Source organism: Grampus griseus (assembly GCF_964374135.1).
Source record: "Grampus griseus genome assembly, chromosome: X".
Taxonomy (NCBI): Eukaryota; Metazoa; Chordata; class Mammalia; order Artiodactyla; family Delphinidae; genus Grampus; species Grampus griseus.
Window position 1 is genome coordinate 91,797,735 of NC_138999.1, and position 27,022 is coordinate 91,824,756.

General features: G+C 42.8%; 1 protein-coding gene across 1 annotated transcript in view; it reads right to left on the minus strand.

Annotated features, from left to right (window-relative positions):
- Window positions 1-10,102: 10,102 nt before the first annotated feature.
- The window catches only part of LOC309839348 (uncharacterized protein), a 57,000-nt gene continuing 40,080 nt past the window's right edge, over window positions 10,103-27,022 (minus strand). The window contains exons 2-3 of the mRNA XM_082681092.1: window positions 11,548-11,767; window positions 10,103-10,252 (exon numbers count right to left, since the gene is read on the minus strand). Of these exons, the coding sequence (XP_082537218.1) occupies window positions 10,240-10,252; window positions 11,548-11,767 (233 nt within the window). The 3' untranslated portion in view covers window positions 10,103-10,239. The remainder of the gene's footprint in view (window positions 10,253-11,547; window positions 11,768-27,022) is intronic.

A 27,022-nucleotide genomic window follows, 5' to 3' on the forward strand; every position in this document is an offset into this window, starting at 1 on the left:
TCTGCATTTCCTATACCTGCACTGTCCAGTACGGTGGTGACCTGCCACGAGTAGCTATTTATTTGTTTATTTGCTTGGTTGGTATTTTGGGTTTTTTTCTTTTTTTATTGCAGTATAGTTGATTTACAATATTGTGTTAATTACTGCTGTACTGCAAAGTGATACCGTTATACATATATATGCATTCTTTTTTATATATTCTTTTCCATTATGGTTTATCACAGGATACTGAATATAGTTCTCTGTGCTGTAGAGTAGGACCTTGTTGTGTATCCATTCTATATATAAAAGCTCACATCTGCTCACCCCAACCTCCCACGCCATCCCTCTCCCAATCCCCACCCCCTTGGTAACCACCAATCTGTTCTCTATGTCCGTGATTCTGTTTCAGTTTCTCAGATAGGTTCATTTGTGTCATATTTTAGATTCCACATACAAGTCATATCATATGCTATTTGTCTTTCTGTGTCTGACTTACTTCACTTAGTATGATAATCTCTGGTTGCTTCCACGTTGCTGCAAATGGCATCATTTCGTTCTATTTTATGGCTGAGTAGTATTCCATTGTATATATGTACCATACCTTCTTTATCCATTCATCTGTCGACGGACATTTAGGCTGTTTCAATGTCTTGGCTCTTGTGAATAGTGCTGCTGTGAACGTAAGGTGCATGTATCACAAGTAGCTACTTAATTTGAAATTTAAAATAATTAAAAATTTAGTTTCTCAGTCACTGTAGCCACATTTCAAGTGCTCAATAGCCACATAGTGACTACTGTATTGGGCAGCACAGATACAGAACATTTTCATTATCACAGAAATTGGTATTGTATAATGCTACTACTCAGATCAGTTTATCACTTTCCACACACACTCACACACAAAACCTACTGGGATTGGGATTTGGTTTGGTTTCGATCGCCAGACCAGTTTGGGGAAACCAAACATCTTTATGATAGTGAAACTTCCAATCCCTGTGAAAAGTCCCAATCCCAATTAGTAGCTAAGCTGTGTATGATTAATACTGCGTAATTAAATCCTAATGGAAAGCTCAAATGTGCAAGCACCTCACTATATTGCATCCGTGGAAAACAGAAGTAGCTAGAGCGTGGAGGTCTGAGGTCTGATTGCTACTGCTCCCTTTATGAATTCAATTTGGCTACAGGTTTAATTCTAGTCTATCCTGGACCTTTTCTTATGCATTTCATGGGGTTCGAGATAGCTTCCTCTTGCTGCAGGTTCCCTCAGTATAGATCCTGTATCTACACCCTTTGCCTAAGGACTCAGTAGACGTTCCCACTGAGAGAGGGACTATATTTTCTCATTCACTGACTTTGAGTTTGTCCATTTGATTGCATGGGCCAATGAAATATTAGTGGGGGCGGCACAATCAGAGGCATGAAAAAGCACTTTTGCATTTCAGCCTTAGGTTCTTGTACTTGGGCATCATCATAAGTATATGCGAAGACAACATGGAGTATAAAAGGCAAGTGGACCAGAGTTAAGTAACCCTCAGTTTCTGAAGTGAGGCCTGTCCAATCAGTCAACAGCCAAACAACACACATGCATGCAAGTAAGCCTAGCCAAAATCAGGAAAACTGCCCAGCTCAATCCGGACTAAAATGCTCACCTGAACACTCATGTTCTATATGGTTACTGACATATGCAAAGGAAGCAAATAGAAGAGGAATAAAATGAAAGACAGACAACTAGGCATGCCCATATAGAGGCAGCACTCTCCAGCCTATGGAAAGTTCCATCCTCACCTAAACGTGTGTGTGTGTGTGTGTGTGTGTGTGTGTGTGTAATAAAATAGGATTGGCTATTTTCAGATCCATTTTAGTTAAAAAAACATTGATCAGGACTTCCCTGGTGGTGCAGTGGTTAAGAATCGGCCTGCCCATGCAGGGGACACGGGTTCGAGCCCTGGTCCAGAAAGATCCCACATTCCATGGAGCAACTAAGCCCGTGTGCCACAAATACTGAGCCTGTGCTCTAGAGCCCACAAGCCACAACTACTGAGCCCGTGTGCCACAGCTACTGAAGCCCAGGTGCCTAGAGCCCGTGTTCCACAGCAAGAGAAGCCACTGCAATGAGAAGCCCACGTGCCACAACAAAGAATAGCCCCTGCTCGCCACAACTAGAGAAAGCCTGCGCACAGCAATGAAGACCCAAAATTAAATAAAAATAAAATAAATTTATTAAAAAAACCATTGATCAATAAATAATTTTAAAAGATGTTAAAACTTAAGAAAATACACATCATCAGTGATCACACAAGATAATATTTGGATCTATAAACTTCCAAATTTCAATTTTGAAAGGAAAAATTGTTATTCTTTTAAGCTTAACTCTCTATTTTATAGATTCACCATAATTTGAGTCTCATTTAATAGACTACCTCATGTACTTGGAATCTGCTCTGAAGATAGGAAAGCAGGGAAATGTGTAAAATGAGAATTTTAAATTATCAGGTCTCTTCACTTTATACCCAGCCCAAGGTATCGTCTTTTTTTTTTTTTTTTTTTGCGGTACACGGGCCTCTCACTGTTGTGGCCTCTCCCGTTGTGGAGCACAGGCTCCAGACGCAGAGGCCCAGCAGCCATGGCTCATGGGCCCAGCTGCTCCGCGGCATGTGGAATCTTCCCGGACTGAAGCATGAACCCGTGTCCCCTGCATCGGCAGGCAGACTCTCAACCACTGCGCCACCAGGGAAGCCCCCCAAGGTATCATCTTTATGTACGTTGTACAAATTCTTGTAAACATTGTTCATTTTATATTTTGTACCAACGTGAAAGAAAAAAATTCTCTCTTACTCTCTTTAAATTAATCTCAATGTAGGCATTGATAGATAAAAACCACCAATGACAAAATAACATGTTTATTGAGATGCAATTAACATAAAATTTACATACTTTAGTTGGAAAGTTCAGTGATTTTTGTATTAAAGTTACAACGTTATGCAACCATCACCACAATCTATAACTTCTATTCAATTTCAGAAAATTTCCAACACCTCAAAAAGATCCTCCGGGCCCATTTGCAGTCCATCCCTGCTTCCTACTTCAGACCCAGGCAAACACTAATCTACATTCCATTTCTATGGATTCTCCTTCTCTGGCTATTTCATATCATATGAAGCAAACAATACATGGCCTTTTTCACTAGCTTGTTTTACTTAGCAAAATGTGTTTCATATATATCTATATATAGAGAGATACGTATATATCTACACGTATCTATATATATAGATATATACGTATAGATATAGATATATATGTAAGACCATGTCTTGTGAAAATACAAATAGTTTTATTTCTTCCTTTTCAATATGCATGCCTTTTATTTCTTTTTCTTGGCTAATTGTCCTGACTAAAACCCCCAGTACATTATTAAATAGAAGTGGAAAGAGCAGGCATCCTTGTCTGCTTTCGATTTTTAAGAGGAAAGCTTTCAGTCTTTCAATAGTAAGTATGATGCTAGCTTTGACTTGATTCCAATCTCTCATTTATCATTGTCCTTTGTAGCTTTTTGTCCAGTGTGTTGAAAATCATTGTTTCATAGTCTTTTTTCTGATTATTTTGGTGTTTCACAGGAACTTGTGGTAGGCTGAATTACAGACACCAAAAGACCTCCACATCCTAACCCTCAGAATCTGGGAATATATTACCTTATAATGCGAAAAGGACTTTAAAGATGTGATTAAGTTAAGGGTCTTGAGTGGGGAGATTTTGCGGCATATTGCAGATATCACGCAATATCTGGGTTGGCCCAGTGTAATCAGAAGTGTCCTTGTAAGAGAGAAGGCGATGTGAAGATTGAAATAGAGATTTGAAGATGCTTCCTGGCTGGCTTTAAAGATGGAAGAAGAGGCTCCGAGGAAAGGAAGGTAAAACATGCAGTGCTAGGAGCTAGAAAAGACAAGGAAACAGATTTTTCCTAGAGCCTCTGTAAGGGCATGGCCACCACTGACACCTTGGTTTCATCCCAGAGAAACCCATTTCACACTTGTGACCTCCGGAACTGTGAGACAATAAATGTGTGTGGTTTTAAACCACTGAATTTGTGCTTGTGTTTTATAGCAGCAACAGGACGCTAATAGGTCCTTGTTCCTCCATCATATGTGGACACAGAAGGAAGTTCAATAGTCATTCTACATAAGCTATTCCTGGGGCAAAAGAAGAGGTGGGAACAATTCTCAACTTTTTTTTTTTCCAAGCCACGGCGCGTGGCTGGTGGGATCTTAGTTCCCTGATGAGGGATTGAACCCACACCCCTGGCAATGAAAGCACAGAGTCCTAACAACTGGACTGCCAGGGAATTCCCTGGGGTTTCTCCTCTTTCCCTGCTCACACTCAGGCATACTTAGTGGTCAGTACATCTATCACCGCTTATTCATCTATGCTTATAACACCTTCTGTATCTCCACATCCAGTTATCACCCATAGCCAATCAACTGTTGACTTTCAGTTCTATACACTTCTTCATGTGTTTCCAATACCCCTACCTTAGTCTAGGACTTCAGCATCTCTCACATAAATCACTGCTTTAATGAGCACTCCATTCTTGCTCCTCTCTGATCCTTTCTTCACATTGCTTTCAGAGTGACATGTCTAAAACACAAATTACTTCCCAAATTAGAGCCCCTTGATGGCTTCTTGTAGCCTTAAGAATGAAGTCTCCACTGCAGTCTCTGGGGAAATGCAAATGGCCAATAGACACATGCAAACATGTTCAACATCACTAATCATCAGGGAAATGCAAATCAAAATCACAATGAGACATCACCTCACAAAAGGACACACGTAACAAATTTTGGCGAGGATGTGTAGAAAAGGGAACCATCCCACACAGATTCGCAGGAGTGTAAAGAGTTGCAGCCACTGTGGAAAACAGTATGGATATTTCTCAGGAAACTAAAAATAGTTTTAGTTTGTAGTTGTTAGAACTACCATACGACCCAACAATTCCACTCCTGGGCATCTATCTGTAGAAAACAAAAACATGAATTCAAAAAGATGCATGCACCCCAATGTTCATAGCTGTGTCATTTACAGTTGCCAGTGTATGGAAGCAATCTGTGTCCATCAACAGATGAATGGAGAAAGAAGATGTGATGTATATATAGAATACTAATCAGCCATAAAAAAGGAATTTTGCCATTGGCAGCAACATGGATGGACTTGGAGGGTATTATGTTAAGGGAACTAAGTGAGACAGAGAGAGACAAATACTCAGTAAATTAAAAAGAATTAATAACTGGCTGAATTAATGGACATAGAAATGAATGTAGAAGAGACTTAAGAAAGGGTAAGTCTTCAACAACAGACATGCTGCAGAGAGCAGAGAAAGGGCAGGGCTTATTTGAATACCACCTAATAAGTTGGTATTACTAGGTCTACAGAGCTAGTGGGCCCTTTTGTGTGCGTCTTAAATACCAAGTTTACTGTGTAAGCAGTAGAGACATAAAAATTTTCTTACAGGAATTTGGCATGGCCAGAGTTGGGTTTCAGGAAGGTTGACTTAGCAAGTACATGAAGCATGTATCTGTGGGGAAAAATATGGAGGTAGGAGAAGGTTAGGAGACTAGCGCAAAGTTCAGGCAAGAAGTAATGAAGGTAATGATACTAAGAGTTGGCAAGAATGTGGAACAAATAGAAATCTCATCCTCTGCTGTGGGGAATATGAACTAGTACAACCGTTTTGAAAGATAATTGGTGTTACCTAGTAAGGTTGAACATGGGCAGACCCTATGACCCAGGAATTTCATGTTTAGGCCTATACTGTAGATCAGGGTTTCTCAACTGTTGACATTTTGGAAAAGATAATTCTGGGTTGTAGAGAACTGTCCTGTGCATTGTAGGATGTTTAGCAGTATCCTTGTCCTCCACCCACTATATGTCAGTAGCACACCCTCAGTTACGACAACCAAAAGGTTTCCAGAGGTTATCAAATGTCTCCCTGGTTGAGGCGGAGGGGTAGTGCGTAAAATTGCCCTCAACTGAGAAAGTAGAGAAACTCTTGTATGTGGGCATACGGGGATATAATGAGAAAGTTCGTCGCAAAATAATTTGCAAAAGCATAAACCTGGAAACAAGCCACATGTCCATCAACAGGAAAGAGACACACTGTGGAATTTTCATATGGTGGATAAGTATACAGCAATGAAAAGTGATTACTACAGTTGCACACATCAACATGGATAAAGATCACAAACACAAATTGGGGGGATAGAGAAAGAGTAAGACAAGTAATACATCTAGTAAAACTAGATCTACATGAAGTCCAAAATGGACAAGAAATAACATTATTTAAAGGAACATTCCTCTGCAGTGAATGTATAAAAATGTGAATTATTAACAAAGTTCAGGATCGTGGTTACCTCTGGGAAGGAATGAGGGGAGGAATCTGGAAGGGCACAGGTGGACTTCCAAGGCATTAGCCGTGTTCTAGTTCACAAGCTTGGTGCTGGGTACACAGGTTTCTATATTATTATGATATACCTTACATATATGCTGAATTATCTTCTGTATACATGAAACAGTTCATAATTTGTCAGAAAGTGATGAGGTCTAAAATAAGGCAAGAAAACGGAGAGAAAGGCAGCACAGTAAATAATTGGATGAGAGAAAGAGAAAGACAGGGAGAGAGAGGGAAGAGTCAACTTTTAGGTACCTCTTCGAAACGTTTTAAACTCATTTTCTTCATAGATTTGGGGATGAAATCAATTCCTTATCTATAAACACACATAATTCATTGCTCAGACTTCTAAGAAATGTACATTTTATGCCTCAAAGCCGATCCTACTATATGATGTGATTCACGGGACTGGATAATACCACATTTCACAAAACACCATTGTCTGAGAATCCTGCCCTGTTAGACTTGTAAACGTGTTCTCATTTGTATTCCTTGGAGTTATAAGCATCTGAAACTAGGCGGCTTAGAGTAAAAGTGATTCTTCATCACTAACTTTAGTGTCATTAGCATATCCCTAACTGGGACAGAACACTGTTTCCAACTCCGGCACCCACCCTACCCCTCTGTTTTTCTCCCAATGGTCACCTCTCAGGTAGTGGAATAAAAGGAGAGTTTTTGGATCAAATCCTTTCAGAAGATGGGGCCATAACCAAGGAAAATATCAGAATACCCTAAGCTTTCCTGGACGAGGCAGAGAGGGACAAGACAGGTCTTTTCCTAGAAGAAGCACAAAGTTTTCAAGGCAGAAGGACTCACTGAAAACATATTTTATACATGAGGATACAGGAAAACCCACAAACACCCAGAGAAGCAGGAAATGCAGGATTTGTCCCTGATTGATTTAGGGACCGTCTGTCAGAGACTCAGAGAAGCCTGATATGTTAGAGCTACAGCAAACCCTCAGAGCAGCAAGCCTGAGCTTCCTCCCTCAACATGAGAGGCTTCAGGTGCATCCATGTGGATAACGTAGCCCACTTGTCCTGTTACCTGAATACGCAGCCTTCACCTCGTAGATACCTCTCAGCCCTGAGTATAACACTGACAGTGCCACTCAGCCCTCAGAAGCACAGACGCAGTGAAGAGGAACACACATGTCTCTTGGGGCTTGGGACATGGGGCCACCTGGGGAGTAAATTCAGGGCCCTAGGTAACTGGAGCTCGGTAAGGGCCAGGGACATGGACTCCGAGCATGCACCAAAACAGGCTTATCTCAAAAAGAGGTGTGCATGCGTTTGTCTAAAGTGAACCTCCCGGGACTTCCCTGGCAGTCCAGTGGTTAACACTCTGCTCCCAATGCAGGGGACACGGGTTCCAACCGTGTTCGGGGATCTAATACCCTGCATGCCACACGACGTGGCCAAAAAATAATAATAAATAAATAAAGTGAGCCTCCGAAAATTCTTCAGCCCAGGTAAAGGCCTTTAATATTCACTATTAACTATAGTTAATACGCTAACTATATTAACACAGAAATACACACACACACTCCCTGCTGGCATGGCATGAACCATAAGGAACCAAACCAATTTGAGGACTTTCCAGGGACCCTACATGGATAAATATCTACTTGGACTGTTCTTTCATTAAACAATGGTGACAAAAGGCCTTGTGCCTTTGTTGTTGTTGTTCTAGCCATGAGGAATACTCTGTGTTACTACATGATAACGCATTTTTAAATGTCAACACCAGTGACAGGGGAAAGGGTTGTGGATACCTTACACTCACTTCACTTTAACAGACCTTTATCAAGCATCTACGAAGAAGAAAACACAGTGCTTTAGGAGAGAGAAATCAATAAAAGCCTTTACGTTCCGAACAAGTCAGAAGCTCACACTTTAGGGAGCTGGGGGATACACGCATAAATAAATAATGTTAATCTACTCTCCATACGCGAGGAACTAGCATAGAAAACAGAAAGCGGTATTGATGCTAACTAGCAAGCTCTCAAGCAGCCTTAACTGAATGTAGAAATAAGGCCTTCTACCCTCAAACCCCTGGTCCTCCCCTTCTCTGATCCTCTGCTCTGCTCAAGTACCACTTCACATTTTTCCCTTAAAGAGGTTCCAGATACTAGGCCCATTTCCTCTTTTAATTTTCTTTAAATTAGGACATATTTCAGATCTCGACAAAGGTCTGAAAATGCGACACCCATGCAACCATCAGCCGTCTTAAGAAACATAAGCTTACAAATAAAATTGAAACCCAGTGTACCTCTCCCCAACTGAATTCTCCGTCTTTTTCCATAGATTTAACCACTGTCTTAAATAAGTTTATTGGTCTCATACACACCTTTCTGCATACTACATATGTATGCATTACTCCTATGTATGCCTTTTACTGCAAATAGATGTATCTATAAACAACCTAGTAATTTTGCATGTCTTTAAACTTCATATGTGCATGGTATCATAATGCTTTTATCATTTTAGAATTAGGTTTCTCTTTTACCAATTCGTCCCTTCCACTACTGAATCTTTGCCCCTTGTTATAAGCTGAATTGTGTCCCCGCAAAAGACATGTTGAGGTGTTGACCCCCGCAACCTGTAAATGTGACCTTATTTGGAAAGAGGGTATTTGCAGGTGTAATAAAGATCAGATGAGGTCATACTGGATTAGGGTGGGCCCTTAATCCAATATGACTGGTGTCCTTATAAGAAGAGAAAGAACACAGAAACAGAGACACAGGGGAAAACACTATGTAAAGATGAAGAAAGAGAGTGGAATCGTGCATATACAAGCCAAATGAGGCCAAGGATTGACAGCAACCACCAGCAACTAGGAGAGAGGCATGGAACAGATCCTTCCTCCGAGCCTCCAGAAGGAACCAACCCTGCCGACACCTTGACCTCAGACTTCTGGCCTCCAGAACGGTGAGAGAATAAATTTCGGTTGTTTTAAGCCACCTGCTTTGTGGTAGTTTGTTACGGTAACCCTAGGAAACTAACACATCCCTCCGGGAGGTCTTTGTGTCTCAGGCCCCGGAGAATTCTAGTGTCTTCCTCAGTCCAGATCTCACCATCCTGTTCAGTTTACCTGCAATAGTACCAAGTCAGTGAATTAAGGCTGGTCCTACTGTGGGTGTAGTTAAACGTTTCCCCCATTGCTCTAAAGCAGCAGTTCTGAAACTTTAGTGTGCTTCCGTAGCACTTGGAGGACTTGTAAAAACCTGATGGCTAGCAGCCTACCTTCAGAATATCCAATTCAGCAGGTCTGGAGCAGGGTCTGAGAATTTGCATTTCAAACACGTTCCCAGCAGATGCTGATGCTGCTGCTCCATGGCAGGCCACTAGCACCATCTGGTCTCCAGGCAAGCTAGGTCATCCATCAGTTTCTTTCAGTAACATATACTAGAGGCTGGGCCACCATCTCTATTGCCACACAACTTGTTTATAATCTAATATTTCAATTTATTTGAGGCTGCTATAAAGGGATGTCAAACAGGCTTACCAAATAGTTGAAACAAATCCCTTTCAATGACAGTAAGGTGGGCCGAAATAAATAGAACCAAGATACACTGGAGTCAGTATTATTTAGGTAAAAAAATCCCAACTCTGCAGCTTATCCATGTCAAACAAGCTTTTATTTTCAATGTGAACAATACTGTCAAATTTATCTGTCAAAGGTAAGAATAAAGTCAGATGTCAGTTAATATCATTTTGGGATGTTGAACTTTGAAACAACATTTGTATTGTGGGCTAATGAAAACTAGAATATCCGTGAAGAACAATTTCTTCTTTTCTTTCGCTGTCCACTTCTTTTTATGCCTTCCAACTGTAGGGTGGGAGAAGAGTCAATTAACAATTGAACACCAATAACATGCACCAGGGACTTTCTAACTGGGAGTCAATACTATGAACATCTGTTGGCTCTCCAAGGAGAAAACAAAACGTTTTCTTCATGTAACCCAGACCCTTGGTTGTCAGGGTGCACATCATTTCATCACACCAACCTCATCTCTCTCTTGCCCACCACTATAAATGCTAGCTTTTGTTCTTGAAAGGCCACTCTGTGATTTAAATGTCTTTCCACCTTAAGAGCCTATGCTCCTTACACAAATCATAAATCCCTTATATTCCCAGACCTCTGGTTTCCGTATCTGTAAAATGAGAAAGAGGCTGTTATCAAACATCCGCAGGTGTAAAAATTAAGAAAGGGAGAAAGAAAGAGTGTGATACTGTGAGAGAGAGAGAGATGAGAGAGAGAAAGGAAAAGATGAATGGGTAGAGGAAAGAGAAACTAAGACTGAATTACCAATCAGATAGCCAATAACCTTACTATGGCTAATTTTCTTTTCTTTTGAATAAAAAATCTAAATTGAAGTAATATTTGTGAAATACTCATGAAATGCAGTCTTATTTGAAATCCTTGACTTTTTACTACTTTGTAAGGAGTCACCTTCTCAAAGGCATTGTTATTCCAAGAGACTCCATTTCTGTGGCCAGGTGATGAAGGTACAGCTAGTGCACAGCTTGGTCGCTTTAGCTGCTTCTCCTCGTGGCCACTCTCTAAAAATATAGGTCTCTATATTTTAGACCTCTAAAAAAATATCGGTCTCTATTTCCAGGTCTGATAAATTTCCCATCTGTAGTAGTCTTAAAGCTACAGGACAAAGGACTTGCGCCTGTAAATGAAATACATTTCAGAACACACTGCCTTCTATACCATCTAGAATACAAGTACATTATTAACATTAAACTGTTTTTCCAAAACTAAATTTCATCAATTTTTTCTTATTTACTTTACAAAAATTATTAAAAACATGATAGATAGCTAGTGGGAAGCAGCTGCATAGCACAGGGAGATCAGCTCGGACCTCTGTGACCACCTAGAGTGGTGGGATAGGGAGGGTGGGAGGGAGATGCAAGAGGGAAGAGAAATGGGGATATAGGTATACTAGAGCTGATTCACTTTGTTATAAAGCAGAAACTAACACACCACTGTAAGGCAATTATACTCCAATAAAGATGTTAAAAAGATAAAAAGTAGATTAAGGATGTAAACAAAACAAAACATAAAGCTGTTAGTAACAGGTATATGTCAGGAATGCTTGCACTATTCAATAATACCTGCATTCTCCAGAGCTGCCCTCTGCTGAGACCATATCCAGCTTGGGTCCTTCTTCTGGTTTCTCATTTCCATCATCTTTCTCTTCATCAGCGTTTCCATACTGATGTTCACTCTCTTCTTTAGTGTCGAATGATACGGACTTTGGCATCACAAGGTGGTGGATAACATTTCCCGGTATAAAATCAGCAGCAGAATCTAGTTCTCTGCCCTCGGGAGGATCTGGAGAAGAGAAATATGTCAGAAAATAAAGAAAGAAATGAAAAGAACAGCTGGCCATGCTCCTACTGGTTGATACAACACTTCCATGGCCCTCACACTTCTGCTGCTTGACAGTTTTCACAACATTTTCCCCCTCTTCCCAGTAGATCTCACACACTGTGCTGCTGATTACTTCTGGCCCTTTGGAGAAGGGATCGAAATCATCTGATCCTGAGAGCTTTTTTGTATGTTTCTGCCAGAACGTCACTGGAAAACGTTCACCTGATTTAAAGACAAATTCTACGGCGAAGCTCATTGATTCCTCAACCACTGAAAAGTGCCCCTGTGCCGTTTCATCATTTTCTCAGGTCATCCTACTGAGAATCTTTACGTTTTTAGAAGCCCGTCAGCCAAAAGTGAGGTATGCCATTTGTTTGCCCCTCGGGTGGTAGAAGGCAGCATACTTTTTCTCAAGATCCTAAAGGTCTTTAGAGAATTGGGCTTCTACTTGTGCATATCTTGCCTGAAGGTTTTTGAGAGCTTTGACCCGCTGCCTAACCGCCAGAGGCCAGCGCTGAGCGCGGCCTGCCTTTGAGGCCGATGCCCCAGCAGGGGCTGCAAGGGCCTGAGGCCTGGGCCGCCCCTCGCCAGCTTCGGCCCTGTCGTCAGGTCCACAGGCCCCAGCCTCCCAGGACTTGGAGGCATCAGCCAGGACCTCGCCCAACCAGAACTCGGCCTCCACTGCTGCCGCCGCTGGTTCCTATGCCTTCTGGGATGCCGCCCCCTCTGCAGGTTCCCACGGCTCCCAGATGGGTCGCCCTCTGCCTCGCACTCGCCTTCCAGCATCTGGTCCCCTCTCTCTCCCGCCTCCCTGGGCTCCCAAGAGCAGCGCGTGACCACCGCGTGGGCGGCGTGCGGCCGGGCCAGGACTCGGACGTTATAATGAATACGGGGTCTAGAAGGGACCGAACCCGCGCAGTGGGGAACTCACAGATACCCGCGACCACTTCTGCGCCCTCCTCACCATCCTCCTCCTCCTCTTTGTCCACATAGTTCTCGTCCTCTTCCTTGTCTCTGTCTCCCTCCTTCACCTCTTCGTTCTTCTCGTCCTCTTTAGCCTCCTCTGCCTCCTCCACTCCCTCCTCTTCATCCTCCTCCGCCTCCTCCACTTCCACCTCTTCAGCCTCCTCCACCTCCTCCGCTTCCTCCTCTTCAGCCTCCTCCGCCTCGTCCACTTCCTCCTCTTTAGCCTCCTCTGCCTCCTCCACTTCCTCCTCTTCAGCCTCCTCCACTTCCACCTCTTCAGCCTCCTCCGCCTCCTCCGCTTCCTCCTCTTCAGCCTCCTCCGCCTCGTCCACTTCCTCCTCTTTAGCCTCCTCTGCCTCCTCCACTTCCTCCTCTTCAGCCTCCTCCACTTCCTCCTCTTTAGCCTCCTCCGCCTCCTCCACTTCCACCTCTTCAGCCTCCTCCGCTTCCTCCTCTTCAGCCTCCTCCGCCTCATCCACTTCCTCCTCTTTAGCCTCCTCTGCCTCCTCCACTTCCTCCTCTTCAGCCTCCTCCACTTCCTCCTCTTCAGCCTCCTCCACTTCCTCCTCTTTAGCCTCCTCTGCCTCCTCCACTTCCTCCTCCTCTTCTGCCTCTTCCTCCCCTTCTACCAGCTGTACATCCCAGTACTCCTCGACTATGGGCTGGGCGACCTCCTGCCCACCCTGCTCTTCCCAAAGGGCTCGCACCACCACCTGTAAGTCCCTAGCGGTGGCGACCCCACGGGCCCTGACGTGCCGTTCTGCAAGCACAACTCGTCCTGGGACTGATACAGGGATGTTGCCCATCCCACTGCCTGCTCTGTTCTGACCACCTGTGGCTGAGCCTTGCTTTTCTGTGGCAGAGATGGCAGGAAAGATGCACCAGTCAGTGCCTCAACCAGAGAAGTGATCCAGCTGCTAGACCTAGTTGGCAGAAATGGCTGCTGATGAGCTAAGTGTCGCTGCCGGCAGCAGAGCCTGTTGGGAGGGGGCGGGGGAGAGGGGCCGGGTGGTGGAAAGCAGACAAGATGGCGGCAGACAACGAAACAGTCTGTGATGGTGGCCTGTGGAGGCCTCGTGACAGGAAGGGTGGGGGGAGGGGCCCGAGGAGCAGCCAACCATAACTGTGCCTGGGAGGCCATTGGACAAGGCGGGAAAGAATCTGATAGGCAGTTGACGGGAGCCAGAACTTCGAAGGGTCAACAGAGAACTGCTTCCCCCCCATCTCCCCCCCCCCCTCGTAGGGAGCTCTAAACTCATTGGCTGAAAGGCGAGGATTGACATGCCTGGGATTCAATGAATTTTCAAGACCCAGCTTCTAGAGTTTGAGACCTTCCTCCCTTTCCTTCCAGGACTTTGGAGTCCCCAATTACCCTTTAAGCCCATGCATATCTGGTCCTTTTAATTTTACCAGTGCCAGCAAAACTGAAGTGTCCTCATATAGAGGCACTCTGCTGCACAGGGTGAATTGTTCCCTGATTTCCACCTGGAGATGGCTGGTGCCAATAGGGGCAGAGTCATTAAAAACTGTATAGTTAATATGTCAGCAATAGTAAAAAACCTACCAGAGGAGAAAGAAAAAAGAATTTGGGCATTTTAACATTATTAAAGCTACTTAGAAAAAAGGCAAAGTTGAAATGGATGCAGACAGAACAGAAAGTTGCAGAAGTGTTAACAACAGGAGCTGTAAAGTATTTAATGAACTGCTGCCAAATTTCAAAGGAACAGGACCCTGTGGTTACAGACACCCTACCAATCCCCACGCCACCTCTTGTTTGTAGAAAAGCTGTAGCCTCCTAAGCCTTCTCTGAGTTCCAAAGAGCAAATTTAATCAGAGAATTGAGAAAATGCAGAAAAAAAGGAAAACAGTCAAGCAAGACAAAATAATAATAGTTTGGCCATACGACAAAGTCATGGACCCATAGTTCCTTCTCAAGGGCTATAGATAATAATCTGAGCCATATCCTTGAATTGCTTTGCAGATACTAAAACCTCCACCGGGTGGAAGAAGTTAACTGTGTGCTGAGCACAAGCGAGTAGATCCCAGACAGGTTGAAATCAGAATATTGATGATGTTAATTCCCCAAATACCACCCTGTTACCTCATCACAAACTAATGACAAGGATATCATGTAGGATATCATCACTACCCTCTCCCTCACCCTGCCTTTAAAAATCCTTCCCTGAAAGCCATTTGGGAGTTTGGGACTTTTGAGCATAAGTTGCCCACACTCCTTGCTTGGCACCTTGCAGAAAATGCTGTACGTTCCTTAACCACAACTGGCTGTCAGATTAGCTTTGCTGCACGTTGCGTGAGCAGACCCAAGTTTGGTTCAGTAACATATTCACTTCAACGCTTCAAAGAATGAATAAAGAAAGAGAGGGACTTATTTTAAAGAACCAAGATAAGCATGATAGACGTGAAAAGGCAGGCTTCCTAGAATGATTTCTGAGTCAACAGTCCAAGACTTTTTGTTGCATTCAGCCCTACTTAGCCAAGATCTCAAGCGTAAACCATTCTTAAGATTATGAAGGAGTCATTAGCTCTTTTATACTGATTCAATTTCCTGTTGTTACTGGGCAAGCACCAAAACAATTGCTGATGAATCCTCTCGGTTCAGACATACTCCTCCCTGTCCCCATTATGTAGGAACAACTCATATCTCTTCATGGTAATCAGGGTCAGCTTGCCCCCTCCAATATAGAAATCTGCTTTATTTGCCTGCTGATCCACTGCCACGAGGAGACTGAAGTGACCAGATGGTCGCTGTAGCTTCAAGTTCAGTAGAATCCAACCTGTATGCCTTACCAGAAACAGTCTGTCTTGAGATCCAGAACATTGAATACGGCAGACCCTGAAGTTTCAGGGATGGGAAGCACACATTCTGCAAGTGTGCTACAGGGAATGATGGTGAGAAGAACTGTTGTAGACACTCCAGAAAGAAAGGATGGACCCCATCCTCCCAGCTAAAATTTGCTTCAGATGTCAAGAGTGCTGACACCAAACATAACACATACTAAGACGGTAGGACAAGGTTTATTCTTTACATAATAAGGCTTTCAGGGAAGAGCAAGGAAGCCTTCCCAGACTGCTCTGAAAACTGCTTGAAAGAGTGGGAAAGGAGACTGATTTCAGGTTTTTGTTTCGGTTAGGGGTGGGGCCAGGGTGAGTGTTCTGGTGCAGAGGTAGGGGCTTGCATGGCTTGAACCTCCTGCTGGCTTCCAAGAAGAGATTACCTGGGATTTCGTGTCAGCTTACCCAGCTGTGGGGTGGAGGGGTAGAGGGAAGGCTGAGTCCTAAAAGTCCTCAGCACTCAAACATCATAAAGGAATCAGACTCATTTTTACGTGAGCCAATCTGATTTTCACTCCTTGGTTCCCAGATTCATATACAGTAGATTTGGCGACATAGTGTCAAATATCAGTTTTTGATTCAGTGCATATACCAGATCCTTGAGGAATGTGTCCCAACTATGCAGAGTGTCGTACCTGCACTGCTGCAATAGCTGAGCTGCTCCACCTGGTGGAATTAAGCCAACCAGAAAGGAGATGTTGTTGATCGGATATACTCCTCCCCCTTGAGCCTGAATGTACCCTAAGGCCAGTCTGTCATCCATTACAAGAGTACAAGGAAGTTTAGACTGATTCTCTTATCTTCCAGACCTTGTGCCACCTCATTGGCTATGAGAGCTAAAGTTACAGGTATGTTTCTGCCATTGTCTCCAGGGCCTGGACACTGATGCCAGGGCTATGGAACCAGGTATCTCCCCAGGTAGAACAGCCCTCTTTGCCTGGTGTCTCTAAAGGTGCTCCAAAGGGTTGCGTCACTTCCAATAACTACAGGGGACAGTGCAGGATTTAAAACATTACCCCTCCTCCCAATGGAAAGACGTTCTGTGGCCCACTCTCCAACACAGACAAGCATATAACCTAAAGGGTCTTCTTACACTTGATTTGGATCACCTTTATATTGGTTTGGTAAAGCCACATGGGCAGTGTTGCTGAATAAATGCAGCTTCAATATCCATACATGCCTCTGGTGCCATGGATGCATCAGGAGAACCATGTGGACTTGTATCAGTAATAATGAAACCAGGTTGTCCTGGTCAGAGTGTTTCTATGAGGGGGTTCGAATTTAATAGCCATGGCCATGGAAGATTTTCTGTTCCCATCTATGTGGATGGAAGGACAAACCTCAGACAATTCAGTCAGCTGCTACCGCCACTTGACTCAAGTGGGCCGTGGGGATATTTGCCAAGCTGTGGTGCTGGATTTAGGGGACACAAACCCGATCCCCATCTCTGCACCTGCCAGCTTACAAGGAGTTCCACTCCAGATACTGAGATTGTTGTTTTCCTTCCATGGCCCCATAGTCTGCCTGTCCTAATTCAGTAGTCAGTACTTCTCCCGTTGACCCAGCCATTTCCCACGTGCATCCAGACCTATCTGGATGTTCCAGGAGTGACATAGGCTGTGGCACAATGGTAGAACTTTCAATGGTCTATTGACCATCACCTACTGCTGCCTGAGGGAGCCACCACAAGGGTAATCTAGGTTTCACAGATTCCACCAGTGGATCACTATCCCTGTGATCTGTGACCCACAATGTCCAATGACTGGAGCCAGGTAATAGTAGAAGCAATAAGCTGGAGTCACTTTCACCTCGTTCTCTGACTAAGGTCAGTGAAGGAAGAAAAAAGAAAGAAAGAGGAATGGTTGGGGATTGTCGGTGTGGAATCACTGATAGAGTGAAGTGATCTCCCTGTCCTGACATCCCCCAAGCAACCATTCCCTTTAGAAAGGGAATATTCCTGGGGAATTCCCTGGCAGTCCAGTGGTTAGGACTCAGCGCTTTCACTGCCCAGGCCTGGGTTCCATCCCTGGTTGGGGAACTAAGATCGCACAAGCGTCAAGGCGCAGCCAAAATACAAAAAGAAAGGAAGAAAGAACGAACGAAAGGGAATATTCCCTTGCTGGGAACAGCCTCATATAGTGACCCTATAGTCTGACTGTGATGTCTAGTCTGGCAGTGATTATTCTGGCAGCACGGCCTGTCCAGCAATCTTTTATAGTCAAAGCTTTGAAAATCCACTCTACTTCTTGATCATGCCAGCCACCAGAGCATGAAAAGGGGCGTGGAATACCTATGAGTGTCATGCCCATCTCTGCCTGTTTTTTTAGTCCTTGAAATTTCAGCCGTTATTATTTGATTTATCCTAGAGGTTTTGCTTCCATCCAATATGCTCTTGAGAATGTTGACCAAGGCTGTAAATCGTGAACAGCTCTTGTCTCTCTAACTGTGCTCCTCCAGTTCTGTCTGGCTGCTGGTTCTCTCCATGGAATCAGCTTCTCTCAAGTCATTACGGAGAATAACGGGTTGGTCAAAAAGAGCTGTACTCTGTTTGGAGTGAGAACCAGAAAGGTATTCTTCATTGGCACACACCACGGCACTTCCGGGGTGCTCTGGCGGTCTTGCTTGAGTCTCCTTCATCATGAATGGCTCGCACTGAAAGATTACAAGTGGCCAAAAGCGTGGCGGAACTTAGATTCAAGTGTCGCCCTGGTGCTGCCAGAATCTGCTGCTCACACAGGAATGGCAACTGCGTAGCCAGAATAGGTTTCAAAGGTTATTTGACACCAGAAGTAGCCACCGGATGGCAGCAGAGGGTGGAAGTAGTCTCTTTGCCAGGCGTGGGCAGAGCTCAAAGTCCTGTCACCTGCTGGCAGGTAACCCAGATGGAGGCCTTTTGAGCTCATTCGATTCTGGTAGCAGGGCCACTTGCCCAGTCTGACAATCAATCATCCCCCATGAACTCCAAGAGACAACTAGGCTGTTAGCTAGAGCCCAAGAGCCAGTGAAAATACAGCATGCCTGCCCCTTAGGAGCATTGTCTAGGGCAAGGAGGGCAGCTTTTAATTTAGCCCATGGTGCTGACTGGTCCTCACTGCAGTGGGTCCTTTATGATTGTCATTGAGGCTAAAGGAGTGCTGAAGCCCGGGGACACTGTAAGCTTTTATTGTGGCCAAGACACCAGTAAGCCAACACCAAGCATCCTTGGGGACTTCTTGGAAGTGTGGTCACCAGGTAGCAAAAGACTTCCCTTGTAGTTGAGCAAACAGAGGTGAAATGGCCCCTAAATAGGTAGCCACAGCCTTTTCAAATAAGCAAGACACAGCTATAGGACCAGACCTGCCCCTCTCTCAAATACAACATTTCATTTAATAAGAAAAGATTGTTGTACCTTTCCAACCTTGTTGTGAGGATCTGAGTGGAACAAACTCAAGGTAGGGATGTCTGGACGTGCTGTTCCCTGGCAGTCCTGACTAAGGCTCTCATTCTCCACAAATGTCCAGTAGCAGGTTAGCAGCTGTTGCTCAGAAAGGGTGCAGTGGATGGCCCTCTCAGGGAGGCATCAAGTTCAGGACTCCAAGAGGCACTGCCAGGTGGAGGTGGTCTCCCTTGCTAGAAGCTCAAAATAGCCTAGTTATCAGTAGCAGACACCTACAATTCCAGGGGACCCTTGGGGTTTTACAGGCATCAAACGTAGGGCTGCTGAGATAGCCTGTTGCACTATCCCAGCTGCCTGCTACTCCTGTACCAAGCTACATTTGCTAGATTTTCTCTTCAACATAGACGTAGGGTACAACAAACTGTCTAGGTGAGACATATTGTCTCTTAATAGTCAAACACTCAAATTAAGCGCTGGACTTCTTTTTAGGGAGTAGTGAGCCATAGAGTGAATGACACTTCCTTTCCTATCTTGGAGATTGGTCAGCCCACGTGGATCTCAAGAATTTGACTTGAGTGGCTGGTCTCTATATCTTATCAGGATTAAGGAGCCACCCCTTGGCTTTCATGCAAGTGAGCAAACAACCATTGCCAACTCTTCTTTATTGGGGCCTACCATTATGATAGGATCAACAGAGTGACTTGTTCCATATGTCAGCCTACCCACTGGTGGCAAGTAGCAGGAAAATCTGAGTCCCCCAGGTGCAACATGGTAATTGTGCATTTAAGCCCAAGGTCTGGAATAGCCAGAGCTACAGTGTCAACAGCTAAATTCAGTTGGCAATAATAATTACACCATAAGTCTCCAGATCTCATTAGCCTTTTCCCCTGGATACTCAATACTGTAGTCTTGAGACACAGATGCTCTCAGACCCCTACTACCCTTAAGTCCCTCATCAAGGTTTTGATTACTTTTCCCCCTGGAATTATATATTGCTTCTGCAGTATAATATGGGGAAAAACTGGAAGTCTGTGGGTGGTTTTGGTGTCATCTTCCTACTGTTACAACTCTACAAAGGGCTCTTCACAATTGGGAGAGTCTCTTTTGAGTCTTATGAGCACTCACAACCTGAACACACCCATATAATAGCCCTCAGAATAGGAAGCAGCACATTGCCACATCCTAAAATCCCCTCGTGTCTGCTTCAAGTCACTACATGTCCCGAGAGTGAACACTAATCTGACTTCTATCCTCACAGATTAGTTTTCCCTGTTTTTGAGCTTTACACAAAAGGGCTTTTACTATACACTCTTTTGGGACTGACTTCTTTTGCTTTTGAAAGACTCATCTAATTTTTTGTGTGAGTGGTTGTAGATTGTTCATTTTCATTGCTCCATGTTATTCTCTGATATGAATATACCACCATTTATCTAGCAACTCTAGTTTTCATATGCGTTTGGGGAGTTAAAAAACATTTTGCCTACTGTGAAGAGTGCTGCTGTGAACACTCTTATACAGGTGTTCTGGTGCACATATGTATATAATTCTCTTGGGTAAATAGCTAGGAGTGAAATTGTTGCATCATAGGTTATGCATAAATTCACATATATTGAAGTTGGCAAATAAATTTCCAAAGTGGATGTACCAGTTTTCACTTGCATCAGTTGCTCCACGTCCTCACAAAGACATGATGTTTCTATCAGTTTTCATTTTACCTATTCAGGTGTGAAAGTAAAAGCATCACAATATGGCTTCAATGTTCATTTCCCTGACCTTCATGAATTACGAGGTTGAGACCCCTTCATTTGTTTATTAGTCATTGGTATTAGCCAGTTTTTCTGAAGTACCTGTTTGTCTTTTCCCATTTTTTCTGTTGGGTTGTTTGCCTTTACTTCTTGATTTGTAGGAATTTTTAATGTATTCTGGATACAATTCCTTTACTGGATACATGTATGGCAAACAAATAGTCCCAATCTGTGGACTGCCTTTTCTCTTTCTTAATGGTGCCTTTGGATGAACAAATGCTCTTAAGTTTTACATAGTCTTTTTTCTTTATTGTTAGTATTTTATTTCTGGTGTGACCTGTTAAAAAGAAAATGTTGCCTACTTCAAAATCATGAAGACGTTCCCTATGTTTGCTTTAAATTATTTTTTACCTTTCACATTTATATCTGCAAACCATATCCAATTGATTTTTGTTCCTAGTTTGAAAAAAGGTCGATTCATTTTTTTCAAGTGGATATCCAACTGACAAAAAAAGACCATTGTCTCCTCACTGTACTTAAGTGTCACATTTGTCATAAATCAGGTGACTTATCATATATGTATATGCACACACACACATTTTTTGCCCTGTGTGATGAACCAGTATGTGTATAGATTGATAGATAGATAGATAGATAGATTCTATATTCTCTGTAATATTCCATTGGTTAATTAGTCTCTCCTTGACCAGTACCCCATGGCTTAATTCCTAGAATTTCATAATAAGTTCGAAGTGTGGTAACCTATGTCTTCCTTTTTCAAGATTACTTTTGTATTCTTGCCATTCTGCATTTCCTATACCTGCACTGTCCAGTACGGTGGTGACCTGCCACGAGTAGCTATTTATTTGTTTATTTGCTTGGTTGGTATTTTGGGTTTTTTTCTTTTTTTATTGCAGTATAGTTGATTTACAATATTGTGTTAATTACTGCTGTACTGCAAAGTGATACCGTTATACATATATATGCATTCTTTTTTATATATTCTTTTCCATTATGGTTTATCACAGGATACTGAATATAGTTCTCTGTGCTGTAGAGTAGGACCTTGTTGTGTATCCATTCTATATATAAAAGCTCACATCTGCTCACCCCAACCTCCCACGCCATCCCTCTCCCAATCCCCACCCCCTTGGTAACCACCAATCTGTTCTCTATGTCCGTGATTCTGTTTCAGTTTCTCAGATAGGTTCATTTGTGTCATATTTTAGATTCCACATACAAGTCATATCATATGCTATTTGTCTTTCTGTGTCTGACTTACTTCACTTAGTATGATAATCTCTGGTTGCTTCCACGTTGCTGCAAATGGCATCATTTCGTTCTATTTTATGGCTGAGTAGTATTCCATTGTATATATGTACCATACCTTCTTTATCCATTCATCTGTCGACGGACATTTAGGCTGTTTCAATGTCTTGGCTCTTGTGAATAGTGCTGCTGTGAACGTAAGGTGCATGTATCACAAGTAGCTACTTAATTTGAAATTTAAAATAATTAAAAATTTAGTTTCTCAGTCACTGTAGCCACATTTCAAGTGCTCAATAGCCACATAGTGACTACTGTATTGGGCAGCACAGATACAGAACATTTTCATTATCACAGAAATTGGTATTGTATAATGCTACTACTCAGATCAGTTTATCACTTTCCACACACACTCACACACAAAACCTACTGGGATTGGGATTTGGTTTGGTTTCGATCGCCAGACCAGTTTGGGGAAACCAAACATCTTTATGATAGTGAAACTTCCAATCCCTGTGAAAAGTCCCAATCCCAATTAGTAGCTAAGCTGTGTATGATTAATACTGCGTAATTAAATCCTAATGGAAAGCTCAAATGTGCAAGCACCTCACTATATTGCATCCGTGGAAAACAGAAGTAGCTAGAGCGTGGAGGTCTGAGGTCTGATTGCTACTGCTCCCTTTATGAATTCAATTTGGCTACAGGTTTAATTCTAGTCTATCCTGGACCTTTTCTTATGCATTTCATGGGGTTCGAGATAGCTTCCTCTTGCTGCAGGTTCCCTCAGTATAGATCCTGTATCTACACCCTTTGCCTAAGGACTCAGTAGACGTTCCCACTGAGAGAGGGACTATATTTTCTCATTCACTGACTTTGAGTTTGTCCATTTGATTGCATGGGCCAATGAAATATTAGTGGGGGCGGCACAATCAGAGGCATGAAAAAGCACTTTTGCATTTCAGCCTTAGGTTCTTGTACTTGGGCATCATCATAAGTATATGCGAAGACAACATGGAGTATAAAAGGCAAGTGGACCAGAGTTAAGTAACCCTCAGTTTCTGAAGTGAGGCCTGTCCAATCAGTCAACAGCCAAACAACACACATGCATGCAAGTAAGCCTAGCCAAAATCAGGAAAACTGCCCAGCTCAATCCGGACTAAAATGCTCACCTGAACACTCATGTTCTATATGGTTACTGACATATGCAAAGGAAGCAAATAGAAGAGGAATAAAATGAAAGACAGACAACTAGGCATGCCCATATAGAGGCAGCACTCTCCAGCCTATGGAAAGTTCCATCCTCACCTAAACGTGTGTGTGTGTGTGTGTGTGTGTGTGTGTGTAATAAAATAGGATTGGCTATTTTCAGATCCATTTTAGTTAAAAAAACATTGATCAGGACTTCCCTGGTGGTGCAGTGGTTAAGAATCGGCCTGCCCATGCAGGGGACACGGGTTCGAGCCCTGGTCCAGAAAGATCCCACATTCCATGGAGCAACTAAGCCCGTGTGCCACAAATACTGAGCCTGTGCTCTAGAGCCCACAAGCCACAACTACTGAGCCCGTGTGCCACAGCTACTGAAGCCCAGGTGCCTAGAGCCCGTGTTCCACAGCAAGAGAAGCCACTGCAATGAGAAGCCCACGTGCCACAACAAAGAATAGCCCCTGCTCGCCACAACTAGAGAAAGCCTGCGCACAGCAATGAAGACCCAAAATTAAATAAAAATAAAATAAATTTATTAAAAAAACCATTGATCAATAAATAATTTTAAAAGATGTTAAAACTTAAGAAAATACACATCATCAGTGATCACACAAGATAATATTTGGATCTATAAACTTCCAAATTTCAATTTTGAAAGGAAAAATTGTTATTCTTTTAAGCTTAACTCTCTATTTTATAGATTCACCATAATTTGAGTCTCATTTAATAGACTACCTCATGTACTTGGAATCTGCTCTGAAGATAGGAAAGCAGGGAAATGTGTAAAATGAGAATTTTAAATTATCAGGTCTCTTCACTTTATACCCAGCCCAAGGTATCGTCTTTTTTTTTTTTTTTTTTTGCGGTACACGGGCCTCTCACTGTTGTGGCCTCTCCCGTTGTGGAGCACAGGCTCCAGACGCAGAGGCCCAGCAGCCATGGCTCATGGGCCCAGCTGCTCCGCGGCATGTGGAATCTTCCCGGACTGAAGCATGAACCCGTGTCCCCTGCATCGGCAGGCAGACTCTCAACCACTGCGCCACCAGGGAAGCCCCCCAAGGTATCATCTTTATGTACGTTGTACAAATTCTTGTAAACATTGTTCATTTTATATTTTGTACCAACGTGAAAGAAAAAAATTCTCTCTTACTCTCTTTAAATTAATCTCAATGTAGGCATTGATAGATAAAAACCACCAATGACAAAATAACATGTTTATTGAGATGCAATTAACATAAAATTTACATACTTTAGTTGGAAAGTTCAGTGATTTTTGTATTAAAGTTACAACGTTATGCAACCATCACCACAATCTATAACTTCTATTCAATTTCAGAAAATTTCCAACACCTCAAAAAGATCCTCCGGGCCCATTTGCAGTCCATCCCTGCTTCCTACTTCAGACCCAGGCAAACACTAATCTACATTCCATTTCTATGGATTCTCCTTCTCTGGCTATTTCATATCATATGAAGCAAACAATACATGGCCTTTTTCACTAGCTTGTTTTACTTAGCAAAATGTGTTTCATATATATCTATATATAGAGAGATACGTATATATCTACACGTATCTATATATATAGATATATACGTATAGATATAGATATATATGTAAGACCATGTCTTGTGAAAATACAAATAGTTTTATTTCTTCCTTTTCAATATGCATGCCTTTTATTTCTTTTTCTTGGCTAATTGTCCTGACTAAAACCCCCAGTACATTATTAAATAGAAGTGGAAAGAGCAGGCATCCTTGTCTGCTTTCGATTTTTAAGAGGAAAGCTTTCAGTCTTTCAATAGTAAGTATGATGCTAGCTTTGACTTGATTCCAATCTCTCATTTATCATTGTCCTTTGTAGCTTTTTGTCCAGTGTGTTGAAAATCATTGTTTCATAGTCTTTTTTCTGATTATTTTGGTGTTTCACAGGAACTTGTGGTAGGCTGAATTACAGACACCAAAAGACCTCCACATCCTAACCCTCAGAATCTGGGAATATATTACCTTATAATGCGAAAAGGACTTTAAAGATGTGATTAAGTTAAGGGTCTTGAGTGGGGAGATTTTGCGGCATATTGCAGATATCACGCAATATCTGGGTTGGCCCAGTGTAATCAGAAGTGTCCTTGTAAGAGAGAAGGCGATGTGAAGATTGAAATAGAGATTTGAAGATGCTTCCTGGCTGGCTTTAAAGATGGAAGAAGAGGCTCCGAGGAAAGGAAGGTAAAACATGCAGTGCTAGGAGCTAGAAAAGACAAGGAAACAGATTTTTCCTAGAGCCTCTGTAAGGGCATGGCCACCACTGACACCTTGGTTTCATCCCAGAGAAACCCATTTCACACTTGTGACCTCCGGAACTGTGAGACAATAAATGTGTGTGGTTTTAAACCACTGAATTTGTGCTTGTGTTTTATAGCAGCAACAGGACGCTAATAGGTCCTTGTTCCTCCATCATATGTGGACACAGAAGGAAGTTCAATAGTCATTCTACATAAGCTATTCCTGGGGCAAAAGAAGAGGTGGGAACAATTCTCAACTTTTTTTTTTTCCAAGCCACGGCGCGTGGCTGGTGGGATCTTAGTTCCCTGATGAGGGATTGAACCCACACCCCTGGCAATGAAAGCACAGAGTCCTAACAACTGGACTGCCAGGGAATTCCCTGGGGTTTCTCCTCTTTCCCTGCTCACACTCAGGCATACTTAGTGGTCAGTACATCTATCACCGCTTATTCATCTATGCTTATAACACCTTCTGTATCTCCACATCCAGTTATCACCCATAGCCAATCAACTGTTGACTTTCAGTTCTATACACTTCTTCATGTGTTTCCAATACCCCTACCTTAGTCTAGGACTTCAGCATCTCTCACATAAATCACTGCTTTAATGAGCACTCCATTCTTGCTCCTCTCTGATCCTTTCTTCACATTGCTTTCAGAGTGACATGTCTAAAACACAAATTACTTCCCAAATTAGAGCCCCTTGATGGCTTCTTGTAGCCTTAAGAATGAAGTCTCCACTGCAGTCTCTGGGGAAATGCAAATGGCCAATAGACACATGCAAACATGTTCAACATCACTAATCATCAGGGAAATGCAAATCAAAATCACAATGAGACATCACCTCACAAAAGGACACACGTAACAAATTTTGGCGAGGATGTGTAGAAAAGGGAACCATCCCACACAGATTCGCAGGAGTGTAAAGAGTTGCAGCCACTGTGGAAAACAGTATGGATATTTCTCAGGAAACTAAAAATAGTTTTAGTTTGTAGTTGTTAGAACTACCATACGACCCAACAATTCCACTCCTGGGCATCTATCTGTAGAAAACAAAAACATGAATTCAAAAAGATGCATGCACCCCAATGTTCATAGCTGTGTCATTTACAGTTGCCAGTGTATGGAAGCAATCTGTGTCCATCAACAGATGAATGGAGAAAGAAGATGTGATGTATATATAGAATACTAATCAGCCATAAAAAAGGAATTTTGCCATTGGCAGCAACATGGATGGACTTGGAGGGTATTATGTTAAGGGAACTAAGTGAGACAGAGAGAGACAAATACTCAGTAAATTAAAAAGAATTAATAACTGGCTGAATTAATGGACATAGAAATGAATGTAGAAGAGACTTAAGAAAGGGTAAGTCTTCAACAACAGACATGCTGCAGAGAGCAGAGAAAGGGCAGGGCTTATTTGAATACCACCTAATAAGTTGGTATTACTAGGTCTACAGAGCTAGTGGGCCCTTTTGTGTGCGTCTTAAATACCAAGTTTACTGTGTAAGCAGTAGAGACATAAAAAT